The sequence below is a fragment of the Coffea arabica genome, chromosome 7c (genome assembly GCF_036785885.1).
Source record: "Coffea arabica cultivar ET-39 chromosome 7c, Coffea Arabica ET-39 HiFi, whole genome shotgun sequence".
NCBI lineage: Eukaryota > Viridiplantae > Streptophyta > Magnoliopsida > Gentianales > Rubiaceae > Coffea > Coffea arabica.
The window spans coordinates 8,730,073-8,753,472 of NC_092322.1; the positions used below are offsets into that span (position 1 = coordinate 8,730,073).

Genomic DNA, 23,400 nt, shown 5'->3' on the forward strand with positions numbered 1-23,400 from the left:
TCTAGTCGACTCAATCACACACACACACACACATATAGTTCTTGTTCTTTTAATCGATTATTTTCTGTTACATCTGGCAATTAAAAGAAAAACACAAAAGATCTTTGGTGTTAAGAAGTAGAAAGGGATAAAGAAACAGGAACCAACTTAACTGTTAGAGATTTTTGGTTCTGACTCTCAAGACTTTCCCTTAGGGTTTGGATTGTCCCATTGAACCAAGAAAAAATAAAGGGAAAATAAGAAAAAAAAGATGGTGTACAGCCTGCACTAGGCTTATTTGGTTAGTAATGTGTCTTAGAAAGGGATTAGGTGGGGAATGATGCTTGATGTTAAGCCTGGATTAGATAGGGCGATATTGTGGAGTATTGGTTCAAAGATTTGTTCAAATTAATGGCGAATACAATGACAACGTAGAACTCCGTTAAGATGGTCAAAAAAGTGATAAAGATAATCAGGTTTAGCCGATCTCAATCATTTTAAGCTTCATCCAAAATGCAATAGACTCGTATAGATACAATCAGATGGCCTTAGACTTAAAACAATCCTGGGATCATATAATTAGACTAATTTCATCTGCAATTGAAGTTTTGAAAAACAGTATATGCTTTGTTAATTTTTTTTTCTTCTTTTGAAGGACATAATCACACCACATGCAGTTCTTTTCTTGTTATAAACAACGACAACAACAACAACAACAATAATAGAATTCAAGGGTTGGTAGATGTCACATTGTGATAAATTGCAACTTAATTTACTTGCCCACTGATTCATTCGTCTCCAATCTCCATCAACAAGGATAAACAGGCTGTGGCTGTGATGAATTAGAACCTAGAAATGGCCTCTGCCCCTCATTTGAAGGCATGCAAAGCTATAGAGAAAGACATGGGTCTACTACCACCAATAATGGAGTTGAATCCTTGGTGCATTCGCTATGCTCCATACTACTTCTTAAGTTTTTTTGTATGGCGAAAGCTACTGGCATGGTTTCATATGATGACCTCGGGTCCTCCATATTATTCATTATTGCCCTCGTGATCAATAAAGCATGGATCATGAACTCTGGAAGGACAAGCAAATGGGAAAGGAGAATTTTCTTTCTTTGACATGCAATCTGTTCATTGCTTTAGGTGACGATCAATTCTGCTCTCTCTTTTTTTTTTTTTTTGGTGGGTTGTCTCCCCGTTCATACTGATGAGCCAACAACCTAACGTGAAAATTCACTGGGAAACTTTAAAACGAGAAAGAAAAGTGCAGCAGAGAGAAACAAAATCACTTTGGTGGGTCTGGAATTGGGCGAGTAGCTGAATGCATTTTCATCTTCGACTACGCATGAACAACGTTTTCCATGATATATAGTTGAATGGTAAGTAAGATTAATCCTGTGGTTTCGGCCTTAAGATGGTCAAATCTTGCTTTTCTGATCATATTTCTGTCAATAAAGATGAAGGATTTCATGATTATTTTTTTTTTAAAAAAAAAACTAGGATTTCATAATTATTTTGTTGATGGTACCTGAGCCAAAAGTCAATTGAAAAAAAAAAATCAGATTACATTAAGCAAAGTAGAGCCAGTTGTGCCATACCCATTCTAACATATATATGGTAGAGGAGTACCAAATCGTCCCCGCGTGAATGGTCGGCAGCGCCTCTCACCAGTGAACCTTGAGATCACAAGTTCGAGCCTTCGCTCCGCTGGATTCCTCCGCGCACTTAATGTGTTCGGGCCGGGTTGGGGCGCCGGACCCGAGCCGCAGGGGATTAGTCGGGCCCCGTAAGAATTGATTCGGACACCTCTGTGTCGTACATCAAAATCTACTGTATAACTCAATCTCACTTTCCCTTCATCATCATTTAATTGGATCCATGCATTTGCTGAGCTTCAACGCTTTGCCCTCATCTTGTCAAATTACAAATTAATCACCTACACCAAATGGACCCATTTAATTAATACTTAGTTCCACCACTGCACATTTGTTGGCTATTTCAATAATGAGACTTTAGCCACGTTGCGACACATGAAATAATACGTTTATATAGGTTGTAACATCAAAGCAAGACGATTTTGACTACATCTTTTTTTTTTTTGGGGTTAGAAAAAGGTTTTAGTTTATCGAATAAACTGAAGAAACAAAATAGGGACAGTCATAGAGGGATAATTTCATCTCTTAAAAATGTCATTCCATTAACCAATAAACAACGCTGGAGTGCTGGATTTTTTTATATTTTTTTTTACCCCATGTTTTGGGGAATGCGAACTTACTTGGTGACGAGGAGAAAATGTTGGTTAAGTGCTGGCCTCACGAAATAGAAAAAAAAAAATGAAACCAAACAACGTGTAGAATAATAGGCGGCACACAGATTTGAGGATGATATCATACTACGGTATAATTTATTTTTAATAATATGTAATTATAAAATAAAATTTTATAAATTTCATATAATGTATGAAGACGACGTACAAGATGTAATTTATATCTTACATTTTTTTTAGGTCAAATCTTAGCCATGAACCTTTAAATTGCTTCCTATAACCGTCTCAGTCTCTCCTCTTACGAACAATGAGCGACGTACATGTCAACTCTTTTGTCACATGTCAGAAACTAAATAACCTGATAACTAGAAATGGTAGATTGTTCTAAACACTAATTAGAAACCAAAAAAATAAAAAAAAAGGGAAGTGATAACCAATATCTTGCTACCAATATATATATATATATATATATATATATATATATAGAACATCACAGTATTGACCATTTCCATGTTAAAATTACCTCTCTCACTAGAAGGTCAACTTTAGGATCATGTTATCAGTTTTAGATGGAGTAGATCTCACATGCATTGGCATTCTTCTTCTACCAGTAAATGCAGTAATATGTATGGTAGGTAGGAGCAAAATCAATCCTCCTGAAGACTGGTAGTAAGAAATCAGAATTCAGAAATAGTTTTTTTTTTTTTTTTCCTTTTCCTTTCATTTAATGCCTGTTGGTGTTCCAAAAATATCTTCCTGAAGCCTTGGAGGGGAAGATGTACCTTGGATTGGCGCATAGTGTGACTTGTTAGACACACCAGGTCCTATGGAATTTCATCGTCCTTTCCCTTGATTTCTCAGATGTCCTTCGTTTCACCCGAGAAAGATTCATTGAATTAGCAAAAATTTGGAGCGATGGCCGTATCTCTTTGATGAATGTGGCATCGAAGTTCAGTTTGTTCTGAAACGAGGTCAGTCTTAGGAGAGACCATAGCGAATGGTTGAATTTATATCTAATTAATTGAGCGAAGAACTTGCGGCCAAGTTTTTGTTTTTTTTGTCACTTTCTTCTTTCATAATCTTCCACACTAAAGTAAATTTATAAAAAAAAAAAAAAAAAAAAAAAAAACTGAACTGAATAGTGTGAACTTATAGATTGAACTGTAGACGACAGTGCTTTTATTGGGATTGCTCTTGCCCTGTTCAACCAGGCTGTCACGAGTAGGACTCCGGGCATAACATAATCGAGAGATCCAGAATGTTACGGATCGATTTACAAGTTTTACTCTATGTCTTAATTTCTAATGTTTATATAAATATATATACATATCATCTGTTAATACACGACTAACTAATATTTGAATAAAATATTTTTCGCCATCAATCCATTCGGAGGATTCGGGATAAAATCTAAGATGACAATGTGCTTAATTATATGACCTAACAACATGGAGAGAAAATAGACTAAAATTACTTGATTACACGACGAAAAGCTAAGATGACAACGTCCTTAATTACACGACTTCCAAGCTAAGGTTGTAGCTTCAACCTTTAGCCAACATCTCTTGTCCAAGTCCCCACACACAAAAGAATAGTTTTTTTCCACCCTAAAATTAATCTTTGGTAATTTTATTGTATGGGGGGAACTTTGTAACAACAAATTTGACTTGAACTACGGTTTATCCTTTCAGCTTCAACCTTTTTTAAGTCTTCCAGGTGGCTCGTATACGAGCGTGAAAATGTTGTCGAACAAGGCAAGAACATCGAAGCGGTTGAAGCTGTAACTTTCAGTACTATTGCATTTTCGAAATGAGTAGAACATACATACATAGGGTACAGAGTGTCTATACATACATGCGCCAGCAATTCACAGTCCAAACCATGATTAATTAGATTTCTACGGTGGTTGTAATGTCATTCTCCAATTTCAAGTTTCTTTGATCGCGAAAGGCTCAATAATTGTTAATAATTATGCATGCCACATTCTGTACGAGTGAATGTGCATGTAATACATCCGAATCATGTGGAAGTTTAGATACATATTTAGCAGCAAAATTTTGACCCTAAACGGTTGAAATTTTAGAAAGTAATTAATTTGGCCTCAGGTGTTGATGGCGACTCTGATCTTTCTTTCTTTCACCTTCTATTCGACGTCAATTAAGTATTTTAGAACCAACGCAGGGAGAGCGCTGCCCATGAAACACCGCCCGAGTACGGGTGGACAAGACTTCAAATCAACTTGACTAAAAGCTGTCGAAATGTCTGGGGATCGAAAAAAAGATTGTGGTGATGAATTAAGGCAAGTGCAAAACGTGGTTGGAGCGAAAAACTCTTGCCAGTTGACTAGCGTATCTGGGCTTCAATTGCACCCCATGAAAGCTACATTTTCAGGCCGGTGAATATGCAGTCTTACGTGACTACTGTAGAGCATCTTGATAAGCATAAAGCTTTGTCGCTTGATTGACTGTGCAGTAAATGCCGTGCTTTAAGGGCCTACCATTTCATTTTGGAAGCATGCACTCATGAAATTGCACATAAATTCACACCAAATGTTGTCGCAATTATTAGAACTTTTAGTTGGCTTCATGGGTTTTCTCTCTACGCAAAGGAATCAAGCAGCTAGGATGCATTACGGTCAGTTCCATTCCACAGTACACTTCCCAGTAGTATTATGTCATTTTTGAGCTGTTTTCTTGAAATTTTCCTTTTATACATCATGCTCAAAAGCTTTATAATCATAGCAACTTCACTTACGGTCTCATCAAATGATCTAGCTTGTTTCCATTTGCGTTACTTTCCTATTTCTTAGTTCGTTTCTTCCGTAGAAGCGAAATCAAATCTTCAGAACTCATCCATTTTTTAGGTTGCTCACAGAGTATAGTTCATCCACGAGAAGAAGCTCTCATCCATTTTTGAGGACATTATCGAAAATTAATCAGAATCGACTGCATACCACTTAAAAGTAAGTTTTATCTTCGAAACGGGTTCATTTGTCTTTCCCCCCCCCCCCTCCCTTTTTCTCCTTATAATAAGTGTGTCATCTGATAGAGAAAGTTCGATGAAGCAGGTTTGCAGGGACACATCCACAGGAAAAAGATAATAGGGGAAGTTTCCAGGTGAGATATATACTATAGAAATGTGCATATATGTCCCGTGGTACACAATAATAACATGCACTCGAGTCTTTCCTCCTACTATCTGTACGGATAAACTGCTACACTGATTTGGCATCACTTCCTCAATGGAGTCTGAACGCCTTCCCATTTGTGCAATGAATCATACAACAGATCTAAACTCTCACTGGCTTATATTATTGGCTTCACGGAAGAAATTCCAAGATGGGATTCCTTGCCTTGTTCATTGTGGCACTGATGCCTGTCCTGAAAACACTTATTGTCACTGCTGTTGGTTTATTCCTTGCCTTAGAGAAGGTGGACATCCTGGGTGCCACTGCAAGGCATCATCTGAACAATGTAAGTGGACTATATATTAGTAGTGTTTTCTACGTCCTAGCATTTATGAAATTTATATACAGAGTCAGTTGCAGTTGGTGATCTTAAAAAGAGGCCGAACAGATTAATATATTTTGTTGAATGATTGGACCAAAACAGCTCGTGTTTTTCGTCTTCACTCCTGCTCTAGTTTCAAGCAACCTGGCAGAAACTATAACAATGAGCAGCCTAATTAAGTTGTATGTCGATCTCATCAAGTCTTTGAATTTTCTTTCCTTGAAAGAGACTTGGGTTGTAACACTCAGATTTTGGTTGGTTTCTAACTGTTTGCAAATGGCATTTATGTTTTTTATGTGCAGATGGTTCATGCCGGTGAACATTCTTCTCACCTTTCTTATTGGTTCGGCACTGGGTTGGGTGCTTGTTAAAGTCTTAAGAACTCCTCAACATCTACATGGCCTAGTCATTGGTTGCTGTGCAGCAGGTTATAAAACTCATAATTCTGAAGTTCTACTATAATTTTTCATTATTTTGGAACTCAGACCGGAGAGTAGCTCAGCCAAGGTCAGGGATTGGGGGCTAGATTGATATTGGGGATAATTTTAGAAACCTCCCTTGAGGTTTTTGATAATTTCAATAGTCTCCCCTAAAATTTGTAAAATTACACATACCTCCCCCAAAGTTAAGTTAAGGTTTTGATAACAAAGTTAGTCCAATTAGAAAAAATTACATTAAAAAAAATACTTTAAAGAGAAAGATGAAACTTTTATTTTATAAATACCCCTCATGCATGTATATAAGTCATATTAGTAAGAGAATAAAAATAATTAAAAGTTAGGAATAATTAATACACACATTTGATCACTCGAAAAGTTCACATTTAATAAATTAGACAATACAAATAAGCAACAAAACTACACTAATTATTACAAAATTCAGTAAAACAGACTAGTCATCTCTTTTAATTTGATGTTTGCTATGATTCTTGTGACAAAACTTATGTGTAAATAAATGCTTTTACCACCTCTCTGAACTCACCAAATGCAGGGAACTTGGGGAACTTGCTTCTCATTATCATTCCAGCTGTTTGTGAGGAAAATGACAGCCCATTTGGAGATTCATCAACATGTTCTACTAATGGAGAAGCTTATGCATCCCTCTCTATGGCGGTAATTCTGTCCCGCTTTTCAGTACAATGACAACTTTGCAAACACCATTAGTTCCTAGATATATATATATATCCCAGCAATCTTTTTTTTTAAAAAAAAAATTTCTTAACCTCCTTTTTATGCCACATATATCAACCCCATCTCATGAACACTACAGTACGACTGTATTCAAATTAAACTCTTCTGGAAAACACAGTCCAAAAGTAGATGTTTCTTATGTCTATCTTGTCCATACCATTTATTTATTTCTCTTTGGCTGAATAGATAGGGGCTGTATTCATCTGGACGTATGTTTATAACATCGTACGGGCATATGGGATTCGAAGTACAGGTTCCACAATTAACAGAACAAATTCTGCCAACGGTGGAGAGATAGTGACAGAAAGCAGCTTGGAAGAATCATTGTTATCAAAGGATATTGAGACTGATCATTCTCATGATACACCGCAGCCCATTGACAGTATTGAAAATGATGAGAAGGTTGATCTCCTTTTCTCATCTTCCATGCATGGTACCAATTTTTCTGCCTCCTCTTGCACTAGAGTAAGTTGTCACCTCACCGAAGTGTTTGGGTGGTTCTAATATTTTCTTATCTACTCCGTTTATTTCTGAATCATAGAGAGAGCAAAAATAAAATAAAATAAAAATAAATGCTCCCATTTTGTAGATTTCAGAAAATATGGTAGGTTTTTCTTTTGGGGAAAGCTCTAAGTTATTGTTCCTAATAACCAAAAAAATTCAATTATGACAGCAAGTTTAAAAGCTTCCTTTTCCGGAGAATTACAAAAAAAAGTATATGTACTTTGACATCACAGTGTGGATCAACAATTCAGATTAATTTAGCCGGGATAACAACCACTCAAGTATAGATGTGAAAATTAAGGGAAAAAATCGCGTGAAAATTCGGTATTTTAGGTTTAATATGACCTCTACTGCATTGTTAATTTATTTTCTAAGCTTTTAGAAATCATAGAGGTGCCAATTTAGAATCTATTTCTTCCTCTCACTCGTCCCTCTTATTTACTCAAACTGTTTCTTCTAGGTACCGATGCGAAAGAAAATTAAGCAGCAGCTGAAAATTTGGGCAGAAAGGATGAACCTAAAAATGATGTTTGCGCCGTCCACCATTGCCACGGTATGATCATACCATCTATACTTTGTACGAATCAGGAATTTCATCTAATTCTTTTTAAAAAATGGAACACCCCAGAAATTCAATTGAATCTAAAAGGGTCAAGGGAATCGTGAAGCACGTTCGAACAACAAATGAGCTAGCTATGAAACATGTTCTCTATATTTTCCAGGCCTAGTAGTACTAGAGCATGGTAGTCCATTTTTTCCTTGTGGGATTTCTATAGCCAACTGTCGTGTTGTAGTTGGAAGTCATTGGCCGACTTATCTATGATTTCAATTGAAGTGTGAAAGTAATGTTGAATAGATAGTTGGGCTTGCGATTGGCGCCACCTCTCCCTTGCGAAAGCTACTCATTGGTGACTCTGCTCCTCTTCGGGTCATAGACACCTCTACATCTATGATAGGGTAAGATCTTGAAATGGGCTCCGATTTTGCCAGAAATGATTGCGTAATCTTTGTTAATTCTTACCGTGCAAGTAGATTATCATGTTGCAAACCAATGTTTTGAAAATTGGATCGAATCGATCGATTTGACCAATTAAACTGCAAACCAGTCGTGTCTTCAATTCAGTTCAATAGTTAATTGAAAATTTTAATTGAATCGGTCCAATCCGATCAAGAACCAGTTAGACTAGTACAAATCGGAAAGTTCAACTAGAGTTCACTAATTTTTTTTTTTTAATTTTTTTAGAGAATATTTCAACATTATTCAAAATTTTTAATGCTAATATAAATAAAACTGATTAAACTTTTGAACCGAAATCGAACCAGTAAACCTCTTCTTGTGTACTCGATCTCCTCTCCGGTCCGGGTTTAACACCATTGATTGTAACCAAGCATGACCAATCCCATTTATATATCTCAAATTCGAGATAGCTTAACTGAAAAGCTGTCTTGGTTGCTTTCAACCCCCCCCCCCCCCAAAAAAAAAAAAAAAAAAAGTGTGTCATGGCCAGCGTGTAAATCGTAAATTCAGTTTTTCTTTTTCCTTTTTTCAATCACTAACCAAACATTTCAAACTATTTTCACAGGAATTTGAATTCTGATGACCATAGTAGCATTAACAAACGAACTTCATTAATGCGATTGAATCACATGCTGTTTTTTATTTTACACAACTTTCCTCCTAAACCAAGACTACAAGGCTATGTGTATATGGATGTTTTTTTCTCGATTATTTTCTCAGTGCTATGTGATTACTGCAACAGAGATGCATCAATACCGGCCATGACATTGATAGTCGGAGCAAATCTCCTCAAGGGTAATCTTAAAATCCTTTAAACATCTGTCCTGCTATTTTCAATCTTTCCTTTTGGATTCAAGGTTACACTTTTTCTAGGGAGATGTTATAGGCACTTCTTAGAAAACCTTTTGTCACTCCATCCTCCCTTTATAGTATAAAGGGAGGAGGATGGAACGCTAGAGGACTTTTAAGGAGTGCTGATATCATTTTTCTTTTTCTAACCATGGTTTACTTTATAATTCTGTGACAGGTCTTCAAAGATCTGAAGTCGGGTTGGGGATCATAATAGGGGTCCAAGTGGTCCGTTATATCGCAATGCCTCTCTTGGGCATTCTTGTTGTTAAAGCTGCAGTTCATTTTGGACTGGTGGGATCAGATTCATTATATCAGTTTGTTCTTCTGCTGCAATATGCACTACCAACTGCAATGAGCATGGGTATTGTTCAGTGAGAATCTCTAAATTTTATATTACTACTCTAAACTAGTATACTTCTTATGCGGCAGATATTAGGTGAATTTTTGCAAGGAAATGAAACTTTCAAGATATTGAACTACTCTACCAGACGTGGCCTAATCTTCCATTAATGTTAATTGTTTGTAGGTACCATAACGCAGTTATTTGAAGTTGGGGAAAGGGACTGTTCGGTTATTATGCTGTGGAATTATGCAGTGGCAGCACTGGCTCTTACTCTCTGGTCAACATACTACTTGTGGTCTGTGTCTTGAAGTTCCTAATCTTCATTTTTTGTGTACGTGCCATGCAAATTATTCCAAACAAAATGGAAGCAAGATTCATACTACGTTTGTGGAAACTCATCCAACTTATGCAAGAGGGTTTTTTTTTTCGTTTTTTTTTATGGGTAAATCCTTTTGGATTGCTAAGATTCTGAAGTTGAAAGTCTTGATATGTACAAACGAAACAGCATACAGATGTATCTATGCATATACAAAATATCTTATAAATTCAAATTTTTATTGCAATAATCATTGAATATTGTTATGTTGTTAATTCAGACATCTTCTATTGCAGAAAAACGAGAAAAGACTATCTCTGTTTACATTAATTTGGGTGAAAATTGATACTTTAACCCAAAAAAAAAAAAAAAAAACCAATTGAACTGCTATTTTTAAGGTTTTGAGTTCTCAGTTGTCCATTCTAACAACGCATGTATCTTTTCCTTGACACAATAGCTGTTTAAATTCCACATCAATGCAGAAGGAAACCTGTCTTAACATTGCCAATGAATTTAAAAAATATGCAATGCATCATGTGACAGATTAAAATTCGCTTGTAAATACAGTAGAAACTAGTGCACGTTGCTGATATTTTTGAAAGAAATTAAAAGAGAAGGTGAATTAACAAAAAGTAAAAAAAATTGTACCAATATAGTTAAAATTTAAGATTTGTCTAGCAATAGTTTAAAGTATGATAAAATGTGTACATCTTTCAAGAATTACGTTTTTACGAAAGATGAATCTTGAAGTAATAATAGAAATTTATATAGAAAATGAATGATATATGGATAGAAATGAATGTAATCACATGTTTTATTTTATTTCAAAATAAAATACTTATAAATATTATGCATTCGATTTGATAATCTTGTACGAAAGTTCAAATTGGTGGTTTAATTGACTCTATTGAATTATGTGAAGTTCCTACTATAAAAGAATGTTCGGTGAGACTTGTATTTCTTGGAAGCGAATTTGTCGAACCTCTTGAAATATTTCAGTGAAATTACTTGGATGTAGACTTTGTTTTGTGATAAGTTGTTTTCTCCTTTGCAATATTGCAAATTTGGAATTGAGGCACTACTGAAATCAATGACGGAGCTGGGGGTATGATGGTGGTCATAGCCCCCTAAATTTTGAAAATTTTAATTCATAGTGTATAAATATATGTATAAAACAAAGTTGACACCTTCTCCCTTAATTTTTTACAATTTTAATTTATATTATGAGAATTTCATCTTTGAACTAATTTTTTTCTCCAAACAAAGGTTATTTATTTTTTACATACCTTTGGAATTAAAGTTAATATTTGAAATTTTTAGATGTCATATATTTAAATAGATGAAAATTATTTTAAACATAACATATTAAGATAATTTTGTTAGAAAAAATTTTGGCTTCCAAGCAAAAAATTTTGACTCCATCGCTGATCGAAATGTTTCAAGATGGGATTCGTCTGTAACGAGAGTATGATACATAGTCTTTTTTTTCACTGTATTTGATTTTTACTGATGACAAATGACATTGAGTTAATGATCGTCAATTTTGTGAATAATTATGAGTGTAAAATACGTTATGATAATAAGATACGTAAAATTGTGCGAATTGTAATTCAATCGGGCTCCTAAATTTTGGATATGTGATTGTTGTATAGTGAGTTTCTTAAATCATCAGTTAATTATTATTACTATTAGTCATGTGGTAAGTGTAGATGTGATTTGTGATTTGCACATAGGTGATTATTATGTGTTAGCTAAAATTTTAAAGTATTGATTTTGTGGGATTAGTGGATTACGTAAATTGAGAAGTGGGAATGGATAAGGAGAAATGATAAGAATTATAAAATTGAAATAAATCTAAAATTATATTTAAAAAGGATTCAAATTTCTGACGCTTATGAAGGCTTCTCGTAAAAACCCTGCCATCTAATACATATAGATATAGATATCACCTAATGGCTAATAGCCAAACAACCAAAAGCAAAAAAAAAAAAAAAAAAAAAAAAAAAAAAAAAGAAAAGTTAATAAAGTTCAAGAAACAAAATAATAGTGCATTTAAACATTAAGAAGCATGCCTAAAATGTACATGTAGCCTGGGAAGTTTTTATCCTTACACTAAAAATCTATTATTGGACATTATTACTATTTGAATTTGAAATCTAAATTTTATATATATATGTACATATATCTATATATCATACATTCAATTGTAATAATATTTACACTATTAATGTATAAAAGATTAATTTGAAAGGAAAAAATCAGACTACTTGTAGTAGACTTCGCTTTAGAGATATAATTATAAAAAAAATGGAGAAGGATGCCTCAGTTTTTTTTTTTTTTTTCCCTTTGGCACAAACAAATGTTCCTCGATTAAAACATTATTGCCGCGTGAAATATGCAATAATTGTACCCCTGTCATAAATCGATATCCTGGTACACTCCGGATGGCTGGAACATATTACTTGGGATAGACGAAATATTAGCTTATGGCAATCCAACCTATTGAGATGGATGTATGGCAATTGCACTTTAAATGGGTTTGGATGGCAAAGAAATTGGATCAACAAGCGGCACGGCATAGACACGCAAAACCGAAAATTTCAGGCTGGGGGGCCTCCATAGTCCATGGCCGAGTATGGGCAAAAACTATTCAAGATACCCCACAATGTGAGCTATGAATAAACATGAATGAGACGAAATGGGGATGGGGCTGGTGGGTTCTTTTCTTTGGATTGCCCACAAAACCCAATTGCTCAGCGACGTAACTGTATGGCCATACCACCAGAAAAGCTCGTAATTGTAGCTTTCGCCAGTCCCCCCATTTTGGACTATTCTATATATTCGAATTTAGCGTTGGTACACCACACTCTCTCCTACTTGTGGCCGTTAAAGAATCAAGCAGTCCATCAAATAAAGTGACAAACGAGTTGTCTCCATTCCGTGGAAAAGGCGAATATGCCCCATGCAATTTTTTTCCCCTTTGGATGCTGCTAATCCAAACATGTTGCCTTACTGATGCTACTTAATCACTGTTTTCTTTTTTTGGGGTTCCCTTTAACGCTACTGAATCCCTTTTCCTTTTCTTGCATGCTACTTAATCCCAACAAGTGCATTTTGGTTTCCCGGTTTCTGTTGAAATCAGTCTTGGTAGCAGAACTTTGAGTTCTAGTCAAGTCTTACACAAAATAAACAAGCCACAGAGGAACTATTCGGCAGCTGGGTAAAATGCATTTTCTTGCTCTTTTTTCAGAACTCTGACGTTTATACTTGTTTTAGTAGTATTATAGTACTCTGTTTTATCAGTGTTTGATATATCGGATTGCTTGACGCTACTCTATTTATTAAGTTAATTATAAAAGTAGTTCTCCAAGTTGGAGAAGGGACAAATGGAAGTGTCATGTGTCTTTACGTATCTGTTTTTTTTTCCTTATTTATTGTTTTCAGACGCCAACAAGCCAAGTTGAAATTGAATTTGCTTGTGTCAAATTCTCTTACATACTTGATTATTATTTGGCTGCTGGAATGCACTCACTTTCCAACACAAACTAAGGATATCCGTATTTTGTGCAAAAGTTAGACCATGGAACATTATTAGGGGGAACTTATTAAGCTAGAGATTTAAGCACCATTATGATGGTTTAAATTATGTGAGATTTGGTCCAACTTGTCAAGCAGCCATTACCTGTATCATGCCTACAAAAGGTTATGGATGTCTTGACTTTGATGGAGGAAACATGGGATTTACTTATCCAGCAGGCCAAGGAGCGTCTATATATTGTCCTATAATATACTATTTAGTCGTAATGAGTTCTGCTGAGGAAGGAAGTTTGTAGAGGAATTAACTAGAAATAATTCCTCTTTCTCCTTTTTGTTTTGTTTTCCTGTAGGAGTTTGGAGTACTTGAAGTTTTCTAGCAGCTTCCGTATATCATAATGGGGTTGCTAGATTTATACATGGTTGCTTCTGTGCCGGTTATGAAAGTACTCTTAATTTGCGGACTCGGCTCTTTTCTTGCTTTAGATCATATAGACATCTTGGGAGAGAGTGCAAGGAAGCAGATAAATAATGTAAGCATCAACTTTAGCTTTATCATTCTTCTTGAACAATCATCAGTAACTTTTTCCAATTTAACGGAGTTGTTTAATTTGTGTAACCAGGTTGTATTTTTCGTATTCAATCCAGCACTTGTCTCCAGCAACCTGGCTCAAACAATTACCTTGGAGAACATCGTATCATTGTGAGTACTTCTGAAATCACTTATTTCAACATAATTTAATTAATTTTGCTCTTTGAACGTAATGTGATGTGGTTTAAAGGAGATTTGTTTTGTTTAGTGCTGATTTTCAGAGCCTTTCAGCTTTAGGCTAGATTTAACTTTAGATGGATGTATTTAGGTGGTTCATGCCGGTCAACATCTTGCTGACTTTTATTCTTGGCTTATTTTTTGGATGGGTACTTGGCAAAATAACTAAAGCTCCTCAGCATCTGAAAGGCCTCGTAATAGGTTCATGCGCAGCAGGTTAGTGCTAAGTGTTTTCTCATTTCTGCAACTTGATGACTTCCTGTACATCTGCTTAGATACAATTAAGAAGGCCTGATAGGTTTAACTAAAGCGTGCAGGTGAAGTGTATTGGGAGGGTGAAGTGGCACTTTTTGTCTATCAAATATCGTCCCTAAAACATCATTTTCCCCCCTCAAAACAGCGACACTGTTTAAAAGGAGAAAGGTGCCAGAGAGAAATCATATATGAATTGCAGTTTGTCTGCAAAATGAGGAATGTATCTTGTTTAAAATTTCTGTTAGTTATGGATTTAGTGAGATTGGAATGTATGACAACTGGCCACTTTTATTAGCAATGGATAGATTACCTGTTGCATTCCTTTTACAAGAAAGATAGTTGCAGTGCCATAACACGCTTTTGGGAAAATACCCACAAATCAGGCGATAACAGGATTTGTATTATGACTAGGAAACTTGGGGAATTTGCCTTTGATTCTTGTCCCAGCTATATGCCGTGAAAAGGGTAGTCCATTTGGAGCACCAGATAGCTGCCATATGTATGGGATGGCTTATGTTTCTCTTTCTATGGCGGTATGTATCATATTTCTTGTTCTGCCTTTATTACTGTAAACGAAGATGACAAACGAAAAGATCAGTGCCAATATTTTGGTCAAAATAATGCATCTCCTTTTTGACTTATTTTAGAGAGCTGATGAGTCTTGTGACTTCATTTGTTAGTAGATTTCGTTGACCATTTTTTATGTCACGACTTATGATTTCTTGTTATCATGTCTCAGATAGGAGCCATTTATCTGTGGTCTATTGTTTATAACATTGTTCGTGTATCATCAACTAAGAGCTATGAAGTTATAAATGTGAAGAATAAAAGTTCTGATGAAGAAACCTCAAAATCCCTTCAAGAGCAGTTAATTGATGAGCTTGATTTAGAAGGCACATCTGCTATGGACGATGCAAATGTATCTTTGCTATCATGTGCTAAAACTGATGAGCAAGGAAAGGTCAGCCAATCCATGGCATTTTTGTGTGGATTAGAATATTAGATATGTGTTTTTGTCATTTTTATAGGGCCCTTTCAATTTGATGACTTTCAAGAATTCATTGCAGGTTTTCATCATGGGCAAAATTAAGAAGCAAATATATTCATTTTTCAGAAACATTAATCTGACGGCCATACTTGCACCTTCAACGACTGCAGCGGTATACCTTTAAGTGTCTGGCAATTCTTTATTGAATCGAATCAAATTCTAGTAGATAGTTTGTAATCCTCAGTAATAGCATCAGATTCAAATGAAACATTGGGTCATCCTAATCCTGGGTATATTTTTACTAGAGAAGAGAGGGGAAAAAACATCAGCAGAAATTATTTCAGATAGAAATATAATGCCGCAAAGGGGTTAGCGTTTCTATCATATGAACCCAAAGACTCTTAGACGGTAGCCTGCCACACATCAAAAACCATCCTTTATTAGGAAATTGAGTACATTTTGAAAGAAAACCACTCTTTCAAGAATATAAACCTTCTAAGGCAAGGCATTACCAGGTTATTAGTTCTGAATTATTTTCTCATTTAGTTATTGATCAGTGCAGATTGTTGGCTTCATCGTCGGATTAGTGCCCCCCATACAAAGGTTGATGATTGGTGCTAGCGCTCCGCTTCATGTAGTCCAGGATTCTGCTTTATTACTTGGGTAAAACTCCCGCATCCGAAAACTTTCTTGCAGTTTACATTGGAATATCTTCACAAATTATTCTACAACTCTTTCATGATTCTGAAATTTCATCACTGTGGCCTGTACAGAAACCAAAAAAAAAAAAAATCTAAATTGCTTGTATTATCAAGGGTACTTGGTCCTCATACTCGATATTTACCTAAACAAGTTTGCTGAACTGCTTTGGCATCACACATGGAACAGTATCTAATATTTTGAAATTCTCCACTTCTAATGTATGTTAGTAGTAACTCATTCAGGTTATCTTGGAGCTATAATTTCTCATTTTCCCTTGTCGACTTTTAATTCAATTGCAGGGAAGCAGCAATCCCCATAGTCACACTGATAGTTGGGGCAAACCTCCTTAGAGGTACCATTACAACAAATGTCAAATCCTTCTGTTTTTTGTTTATGTTTTGGAGCTATTGGAGTTTACCTGTGTTATGAGTACCTTTTAATCCAACTTGCATATTTTACCTTTTAGGTCTAAGAGGATCAGGAGTCCAGCTTACTGTCATTCTCGGGATCATTGCTATTCGATATGTTTTCCTGCCTCTGATTGGAGTCTTGGTTATTAGAGGGGCAATTCATCTCGGCTTCGTGCATGCAGATCCCTTATATCAGTTTGTTCTACTACTACAGTATGCTCTTCCCCCTGCCATGAATATAGGTACATTCCTTTTCTCTACCCCAGCAATTACGTGCTTTTAAGTCTCTGTTTTTTTGAACATTGAATTTCAAATGGTGATAAATACTTTTGACATTTTTGTCACTGGAAGTAAAGTTTTCATTACTGACAACATTACCCTGCTGCAGTCCAACTTCTCGAGCTTTTCAGTTCCTTGCACGACCATATCTATTCTACACACTATATCCTGTTCAACTATTCGACATTTCTTATGTACATTTGCTAGTTTGTATTCTCAGACAGGAAAAATTTGGAAAGCCCTTCTAACAGATTCATCCATGTAAATGGGGATATCAATTTTCTCATTCGGCAGGTACAATTACACAATTATTTGGGTCAGGCCAGTCTGAATGTTCTGTAATTCTGCTGTGGACATACTCAGTTGCATCAGTTTCTCTAACACTTTGGTCAACCTATTTCATGTGGCTAGTAGCCAAATCTTGATTTTGCCGTAGCAGCTGCCAGTTTTGCAACATGTATTCATGTTGTTCTCGTTGCTTCAGCTAATGTAAGAGCGAACAATATAAAATAGTACCAGCTATCATTGCATAAGCTCACTGTCGATTCAACATTGTGAAATAGCTTCCAATTTCAAAATTTTCCTCCAACAGCAGAAGGTGTCATGAAGAGGGTTCTTTTCCATTGATACAAAGATCAAAATAGCCCAACTGTCCAACTAAGTAGCTGTGCGGATGTACCTGAAAACCTTGTGGCTTTTGCACTCTCTTTCCCTTTTAATTATCCTACTTTTCGAATTCAGCGTTCAAAAAGGAAACCCTAAATATCGCCGTTTTGGAGGTTGAACAATTGAGCACTCCAAAAGTTTTAAGCACTGACGCCCAATAAACGAGTTGCTCGGTTCCAATTTGGATGCGTGGCCGCTGTATCAGCAGCAATGTCATGCTCATTCCCATTTGGATGCTGTTGCATGCTGGTAATCCATATTCCGTACTTGTTACCTTGCTAATGCTATCTAAGCTTTTCTTTTCTTTGGGAATAGATTCTTGGTTTATATATCTATATATTGGTTCTGGTGTTTTTGCCGTAAACATCTGTTGGGAGCAAAATTTCAGTGACTAATCAAATCTTACAGAAAATAAACAAGCCAAATAGGAACAACTTGAGCAGCTAGATAAGTTGCTTTCTCTTGTTCTTCTTTCAAAAATCTGCCTTTTTTTTTTAACTTTACAGTATTACAGAACTCTGTTCATGAGTTTTTGATACGTCGGATTGCTTCAAGTTATTATAATAAGTTAATCTTTACAGTGCTCCACTTCAAGTTAGAGAAGGGATGAACAATTGTATCTGGCTTTCCATAAGTATCGGATATCTCTCTGTTGCTTGTGTAACGTTTGCAGCAAGCAACAAGCCCAGTTGGCTACAAATTTGCTTATGCCACTATTTTTTGTCTACCTGTTTTCTTTATTCTAGGCTGCTGGCATGCAGTCAACTTTTAGCACAAACTAATGATCATCTACCAAATGATATCTTCAATTTGAGGAAAAGGTAGATCATGGTGCATTATCAGGATTCTTCCGTAACGATATTGATAAGCTGAAGTTTTTAGCTAGCTAACGTTAATTGTGATGCTTTAGATTGTGTGAGATTTAGTTCAACATGTCAAGCAGCCGTTAATGCCCACCAAAATTTATGGATATCTTGATTTTACAGTACGAAATAGGGGATTTACTTATCCTGCAGGCAAAGCAGCATTTAATTTCTTGGAAAACAATTAATAGGACTGAAGAAATTCTGTCGAGGAATTAAATAGATGCTATTTCCTATTTTTCCCCTGTGTACTCTTTTGCTCAAGGAGTTTGAAGTTTTCTAGCAGCTTTCATAATGGGGCTGCTAGATTTATCCTTGGTTGCTTCCATACCTGTTGTGAAGGTGCTCTTGATTTGTGCACTTGGCTCATTTCTTGCTTTGGATCATATAGACATCTTGGGAGACAGTGCCAGGAAGGAGCTGAATAATGTAAACCTCAACCTTTACTTCCTTCTTCCTTCTTGAATATTAGATCAGTATCATTTTCCAATTTAACACAATTCCCATATTGTAAAAATAAATAGATGGTGTTTTTTGTATTCAACCCAGCGCTTGTCTCTAGCAATCTGGCTCAAACAATTACCTCGGAGAACATCATATCGTTGTGAGTACAATTCGGATCACTCATTTCAGCATTAAGTTAGATTTTGCTCTTTGATGGTAATATATGATGGAGTTTAAAGGAAATTTTGTTTTGTTTAATTCTGATATTCAGTGCCTTTCAACTTAGTCTAGATTTTAACATTAGATACATATATTTAGGTGGTTCATGCCGCTGAACATCTTGCTGACTTACATTGTTGGCTCATTTCTTGGATGGGAAATTAACAAAATCACTAAATCTCCTCAACATTTGAAAGGCCTTGTAATGGGTTTATGTGCAGCAGGTTAGTGTTTTCTGGGTTCCTGCACATCTGCCAGGTACAATTAAAAAGACCTGCTAGACTTGACAAAAGCATGCAGGTGAAGAGTCTTGGCATAAACCATAGAGAGCAAATTGTAAGCAAAGAAGATAGTGAAATTCAGTAGTTCCTCATACCTCATTGCTTCCCAGATGGTTCGGCATATCCCGTAAAAAGAAAATATAAATTCAATTTTGAAAGCAGAAAATGTGGTTTAAAATCAACAAGGTACTAGCTAGAGAGAAGTCATAGATGAGTTGGAATCTACTTGCAAAACAGGTAGTTAATAAAGAAATAAGATTATGCCTATATGAAACTACTTATTTTGATACTGCCAAAAAAAAAAAAAGCTAAGAGGTTTGTATTATGGCTAGGAAACTTGGGGAGTCTGCCTTTTGTTCTCGTCCCAGCAATATGCCGTGAAAAGGGCAGTCCATTTGGAGCACCAGAGAGCTGCCATAAGTATGCGATGGCTTATGTTTCTCTTTCTATGGCGGTACGTAGCCCAGATTTTGGCCTGCCTTTGTTACTTTAAACAAGTACAAAATTGAAAAGGGTAAATTACACTTTATCCCCCTATGATTTAGTATTTTTTTATACATAACTCTCCTATGGTTTCAAAAGCTATACATAAGATGAAAATGGGAATAAAAATACCATGAGGAGGTTATGAAAAGTGTAAAAGTATTGAAAGGAAAGAGGAAAGAGGAAAATCCAAAATTAAAAGAATTGAAAGGCTAAAAAAATTGTATTTTAGGGAAGTGATTTGAATATTTTTTTAATCATTTAAGGAGAAGATATATCTCTGCAACTCCTCTTTTTTAATTTCAATCATTAAGATGAAGATTTTTGGGGAAAGAGGAAGAATTAAATAAAGAAGAAAGAGAAAAGGAAATAAAAGAAAGGAAAATAAGGTAAATGAAAAGTCAAAATAATGCAAGGGCAATTTTGTTCTAAAGGGGGTTAAGTGATCAAAATTAAAGATTAGGGGGTAAACTGAGAAATGGGGTATTTTTTAAGGGGATAAAATGTGATTAACCCTTGAATTAAAGTGTAAAAGTAACGGAATTTGCAATCCATAATGAAGTCGCCTAAAATATCAAAAATATCCCTATATAAAATTAAAAATTATTTACTAACCGCATGGGATCACATGTATATTTTGAAAACTATAAGGAGGGTATGCAGTAAAGTGTTAAACCATAAGGGGATTTTATGGTAAAGTATAAAACTATCCGGGATTAATGCGTCATGTATATCATGTTTATATATTTTGGTCATTTCAGTCATTTTAATTTTTAAACAAGAGTAATTTCGATATTTTTAAAAGTTCCGTTACGAATGATCATTTCCGTCACTTTGACACTTTAATCCAAACGATGAGGGAGTTATGTATAGCTTTTGAAACCATAGGAGGGCTATATACAAAAAATAGTAAACTATAGGGGGTAAAATGTAATTTGCCCAAAATGAAATGATCAGTAGATACATTTTGGTTAGAATAATCTATCTCCTGCTTTACTTAATTTAGAGAGCCTGATGAGTCTCGACTTCATTAATTAGTTGGTGGCATTGTCAATAAAACAAATTCATGGTTGTATCGTTTTCTGTGATTATGTCTCAGATAGGAGCCATTTATCTGTGGTCTATTGTTTACAACACTGTTCGCGTATCATCAACTATGATCAATGAAGTTATAAATGTGAACAATGCAAATTTTGATGAAGAAACCTCAAAGGCCCTTCAAGAGCAGATAGACTGTGAGTTTGACTCAGAATGCTCATCTGCTACGGACCATGCAAATGAATCTTCGCTACCATGCGCTAAAAATGACAAGCAAGGAAAGGTCACCCAATCTGTGGCATTTCATCGTGGATTATATTCTTAGATATGCGTTTTTGTGATTCCATAAGAAATAAGAACCTTGTAATTTGATGCCTTTCAAGATTCCGTTGCAGGTTTTGATCCTGGACACAATTAAGAAGCAATTATATTCGTTTTTCAGAAGCAGTAATCTGAAGGCCATTATTGCACCTTCAACGACTGCAGCGGTACACTTTTCAAGGGCCTGGCAATTCTTTGTTGAATCAATGGCAAATTAACGCATATATATAACTTGATAGTCCTAAGGAGTAGCAGCGTCAAGTGCAGAATAATGTGTTTTGTAATCCTGTCGTGTGTGTGTGTCATTTTTACAAGAGAATTTTTTTTAATCAAAGTTTTTACAAGAGAATGGAGCTGCAAAATGATGACCAGAAATTGTTCCAGACGGAACTACCATGCCCCAAAGGGGTTAGCATTTCTATCAGTATCAACCTGAAAGACTGTTAGCCAGTAGGAAGTCAAGCACATCTTTAAAGAAATCCACTCTTTCAAGAACTTAAACCTTTAAAGCAAGGCCATAAGAAAATTTCCTTCCTGTTAAAGACTTCATGTATGTTCGTTGTTGACCAATAAGGCAGTAGTATAAAGTCTGGTGAACCGTATCAGTCATGCATGTTATGGTTGGAATTGGAAACACGACGACTGCAAAATCAATTTACCAGGACATCACTACTAAAGTACTCTCTCATTTAGTTATTGATCCCTGCAGATTGTTGGCTTCATCATCGGCTTAGTGCCCCCAGTACAGAAGTTACTCATTGGCGCCAACGCTCCACTTCATGTAATCCAGGATTCTGCTTTATTGCTGGGGTAAAAATCCTTGATTGGTAACCTTCTAAGGCTGTTTACTTTGGAATTCTTATTCCAAAACCCTTTCATAATTCTGAAATTTCATCACCAAACGGTTAGTACAGAAGAAGAAAAGATGCAAACCTGCTTGAATTGTCTAAGGAACTTTGTCGTGATAATAGGTATTATCCGACCAAGATTCCTAGGCTGATTGAGCACATCATATGTGGGACAGTATCTGATACTCTGAACTTTTCTGTCTCTAGTTAATTTTACCAGTGATTCATTCAGGTTGTCTTACCCTATAATTTCTCATTTTCCTTTATCAATCCTAAAATTCAATTGCAGAGAAGCAGCAGTTCCCATCATCATGCTGACAGTGGGGGGAAACCTCCTTAAAGGTACCAGTACCATACGTTGAATCCTTTTTCTTTTTACTGTCTTGGAGCTATTTATGACTCGACTTTACCTATGTTACAAATGCCAATTCAATCCAACATTGCAAATTTCACCTTTTAGGTCTAAGAGGACCAGGCGTCCAGCTTTCCCTCGTTCTTGGGATCATTGCTGTTCGATCTGTTGTCCTGCCTCTGATCGGAGTTTTGGTTATTAAAGGGGCAATTCATCTGGGCTTCGTGCATGCAGATCCATTGTATCAGTTTGTTCTTCTACTACACTATGCTCTTCCCCCCGCTATCAATATAGGTGCCTTCATTTTTCTCCACCCCGCCCACAACCAAAAGAAAAGATCAAAACAAATCATGTGCACTAGTCTCTAGGTTTTGTGGCTTGCAAATTGAAATTGGAGTGGTGATAAATACTTCTCAGATAGGGCCCAAAAAAAAAAAAAAAAGGTGTAAAGCCCTTCTAACAAATTCACCAATGTACAGCTCATATTTCTCACTTGGCAGGCACAATTACACAATTATTTGGATCAGGGCAGTCAGAATGTGCTGTAATTTTGCTCTGGACATACTCCGTTTCTTCAGTTACTCTAACACTTTGGTCAACCTTTTTCATGTGGCTCGTAGCCTAGTTTCTTGATTTTGCAGTTGCCAATGATACTGCAAGATGCAGTCGACTAGAATTGGCTGCATGAGCTAATATAAGACCGAGCCAAATTAACAAATGCGATCAAAATATCAAATTCGTTTGTTGCACGAGCTCGTTGCGGATGGCTTTGTCCGCTCTCTGTATCAGATCTATCCCAATTTTAATGTTTGACATGGATATTGGACTTCTTCTCCCTTTTTAATTTTGCTTCTTCTGGCAAGGGGACGTTAATTCACTCCGAAGCTAACAGGAGAAATCCACATATGGCTTACCAGTGAGATTGATAAAAGAAAAATTGAGGCCAGTCACGCCTTATGGTTAACA

General features: G+C 35.9%; 3 protein-coding genes across 17 annotated transcripts; all 3 read left to right on the top strand.

Annotated features, from left to right (window-relative positions):
- The first annotated feature begins 4,508 nt into the window (after nucleotides 1-4,508).
- On the top strand, nucleotides 4,509-10,232 carry LOC113700020 (protein PIN-LIKES 3). 7 transcript variants are annotated; one of them, XM_027220422.2, is made up of 13 exons: nucleotides 4,509-4,884; nucleotides 5,114-5,212; nucleotides 5,305-5,366; nucleotides 5,538-5,723; nucleotides 5,862-5,941; nucleotides 6,062-6,186; nucleotides 6,750-6,871; nucleotides 7,136-7,414; nucleotides 7,914-8,006; nucleotides 8,310-8,410; nucleotides 9,214-9,266; nucleotides 9,499-9,684; nucleotides 9,850-10,232. In XM_027220422.2, exons 4-13 carry the CDS (start codon nucleotides 5,589-5,591, stop codon nucleotides 9,972-9,974), a joined length of 1,299 nt encoding a protein of 432 aa, XP_027076223.2. In that variant the 5' UTR covers nucleotides 4,509-4,884; nucleotides 5,114-5,212; nucleotides 5,305-5,366; nucleotides 5,538-5,588; the 3' UTR covers nucleotides 9,975-10,232. The 7 variants fall into 7 exon arrangements, with proteins under 7 accessions (XP_027076223.2, XP_027076222.2, XP_027076219.2 ...); XM_027220421.2 differs by having other exon boundaries at nucleotides 5,315-5,366; XM_027220418.2 differs by having other exon boundaries at nucleotides 5,318-5,366.
- Nucleotides 10,233-12,968: 2,736 nt separating this feature from the next.
- Nucleotides 12,969-17,949, top strand: LOC113699420 (protein PIN-LIKES 3). Of its 5 annotated transcripts, none has more exons than XM_027219788.2 (11): nucleotides 12,969-13,202; nucleotides 13,870-14,049; nucleotides 14,140-14,219; nucleotides 14,377-14,501; nucleotides 14,952-15,073; nucleotides 15,280-15,501; nucleotides 15,608-15,700; nucleotides 16,091-16,191; nucleotides 16,530-16,582; nucleotides 16,697-16,882; nucleotides 17,214-17,452. In XM_027219788.2, the coding sequence occupies exons 2-11, from the start codon at nucleotides 13,915-13,917 to the stop codon at nucleotides 17,342-17,344; spliced, it is 1,248 nt and encodes a 415-aa protein (XP_027075589.1). In that variant the 5' UTR covers nucleotides 12,969-13,202; nucleotides 13,870-13,914; the 3' UTR covers nucleotides 17,345-17,452. The 5 variants fall into 5 exon arrangements, 3 of the variants coding, with proteins under 3 accessions (XP_027075589.1, XP_027075590.1, XP_027075591.1); XR_003450436.2 differs by lacking the exon at nucleotides 12,969-13,202 and adding an exon at nucleotides 17,512-17,949 and having other exon boundaries at nucleotides 13,491-14,049; nucleotides 17,214-17,408; XR_011817762.1 differs by lacking the exon at nucleotides 12,969-13,202 and adding an exon at nucleotides 17,515-17,949 and having other exon boundaries at nucleotides 13,491-14,049; nucleotides 17,214-17,408.
- On the top strand, nucleotides 17,698-23,278 carry LOC113699421 (protein PIN-LIKES 3). 5 transcript variants are annotated; one of them, XM_027219794.2, is made up of 11 exons: nucleotides 17,698-17,834; nucleotides 18,840-18,877; nucleotides 18,973-19,052; nucleotides 19,211-19,335; nucleotides 19,725-19,846; nucleotides 20,975-21,196; nucleotides 21,309-21,401; nucleotides 21,944-22,044; nucleotides 22,372-22,424; nucleotides 22,543-22,728; nucleotides 22,935-23,278. In XM_027219794.2, the coding sequence occupies exons 1-11, from the start codon at nucleotides 17,771-17,773 to the stop codon at nucleotides 23,057-23,059; spliced, it is 1,209 nt and encodes a 402-aa protein (XP_027075595.1). In that variant the 5' UTR covers nucleotides 17,698-17,770; the 3' UTR covers nucleotides 23,060-23,278. The 5 variants fall into 5 exon arrangements, with proteins under 5 accessions (XP_027075595.1, XP_027075594.1, XP_071913703.1 ...); XM_027219793.2 differs by having other exon boundaries at nucleotides 17,699-17,834; nucleotides 18,791-18,877; XM_072057602.1 differs by having other exon boundaries at nucleotides 17,731-17,834; nucleotides 18,998-19,052.
- Nucleotides 23,279-23,400: the final 122 nt, after the last annotated feature.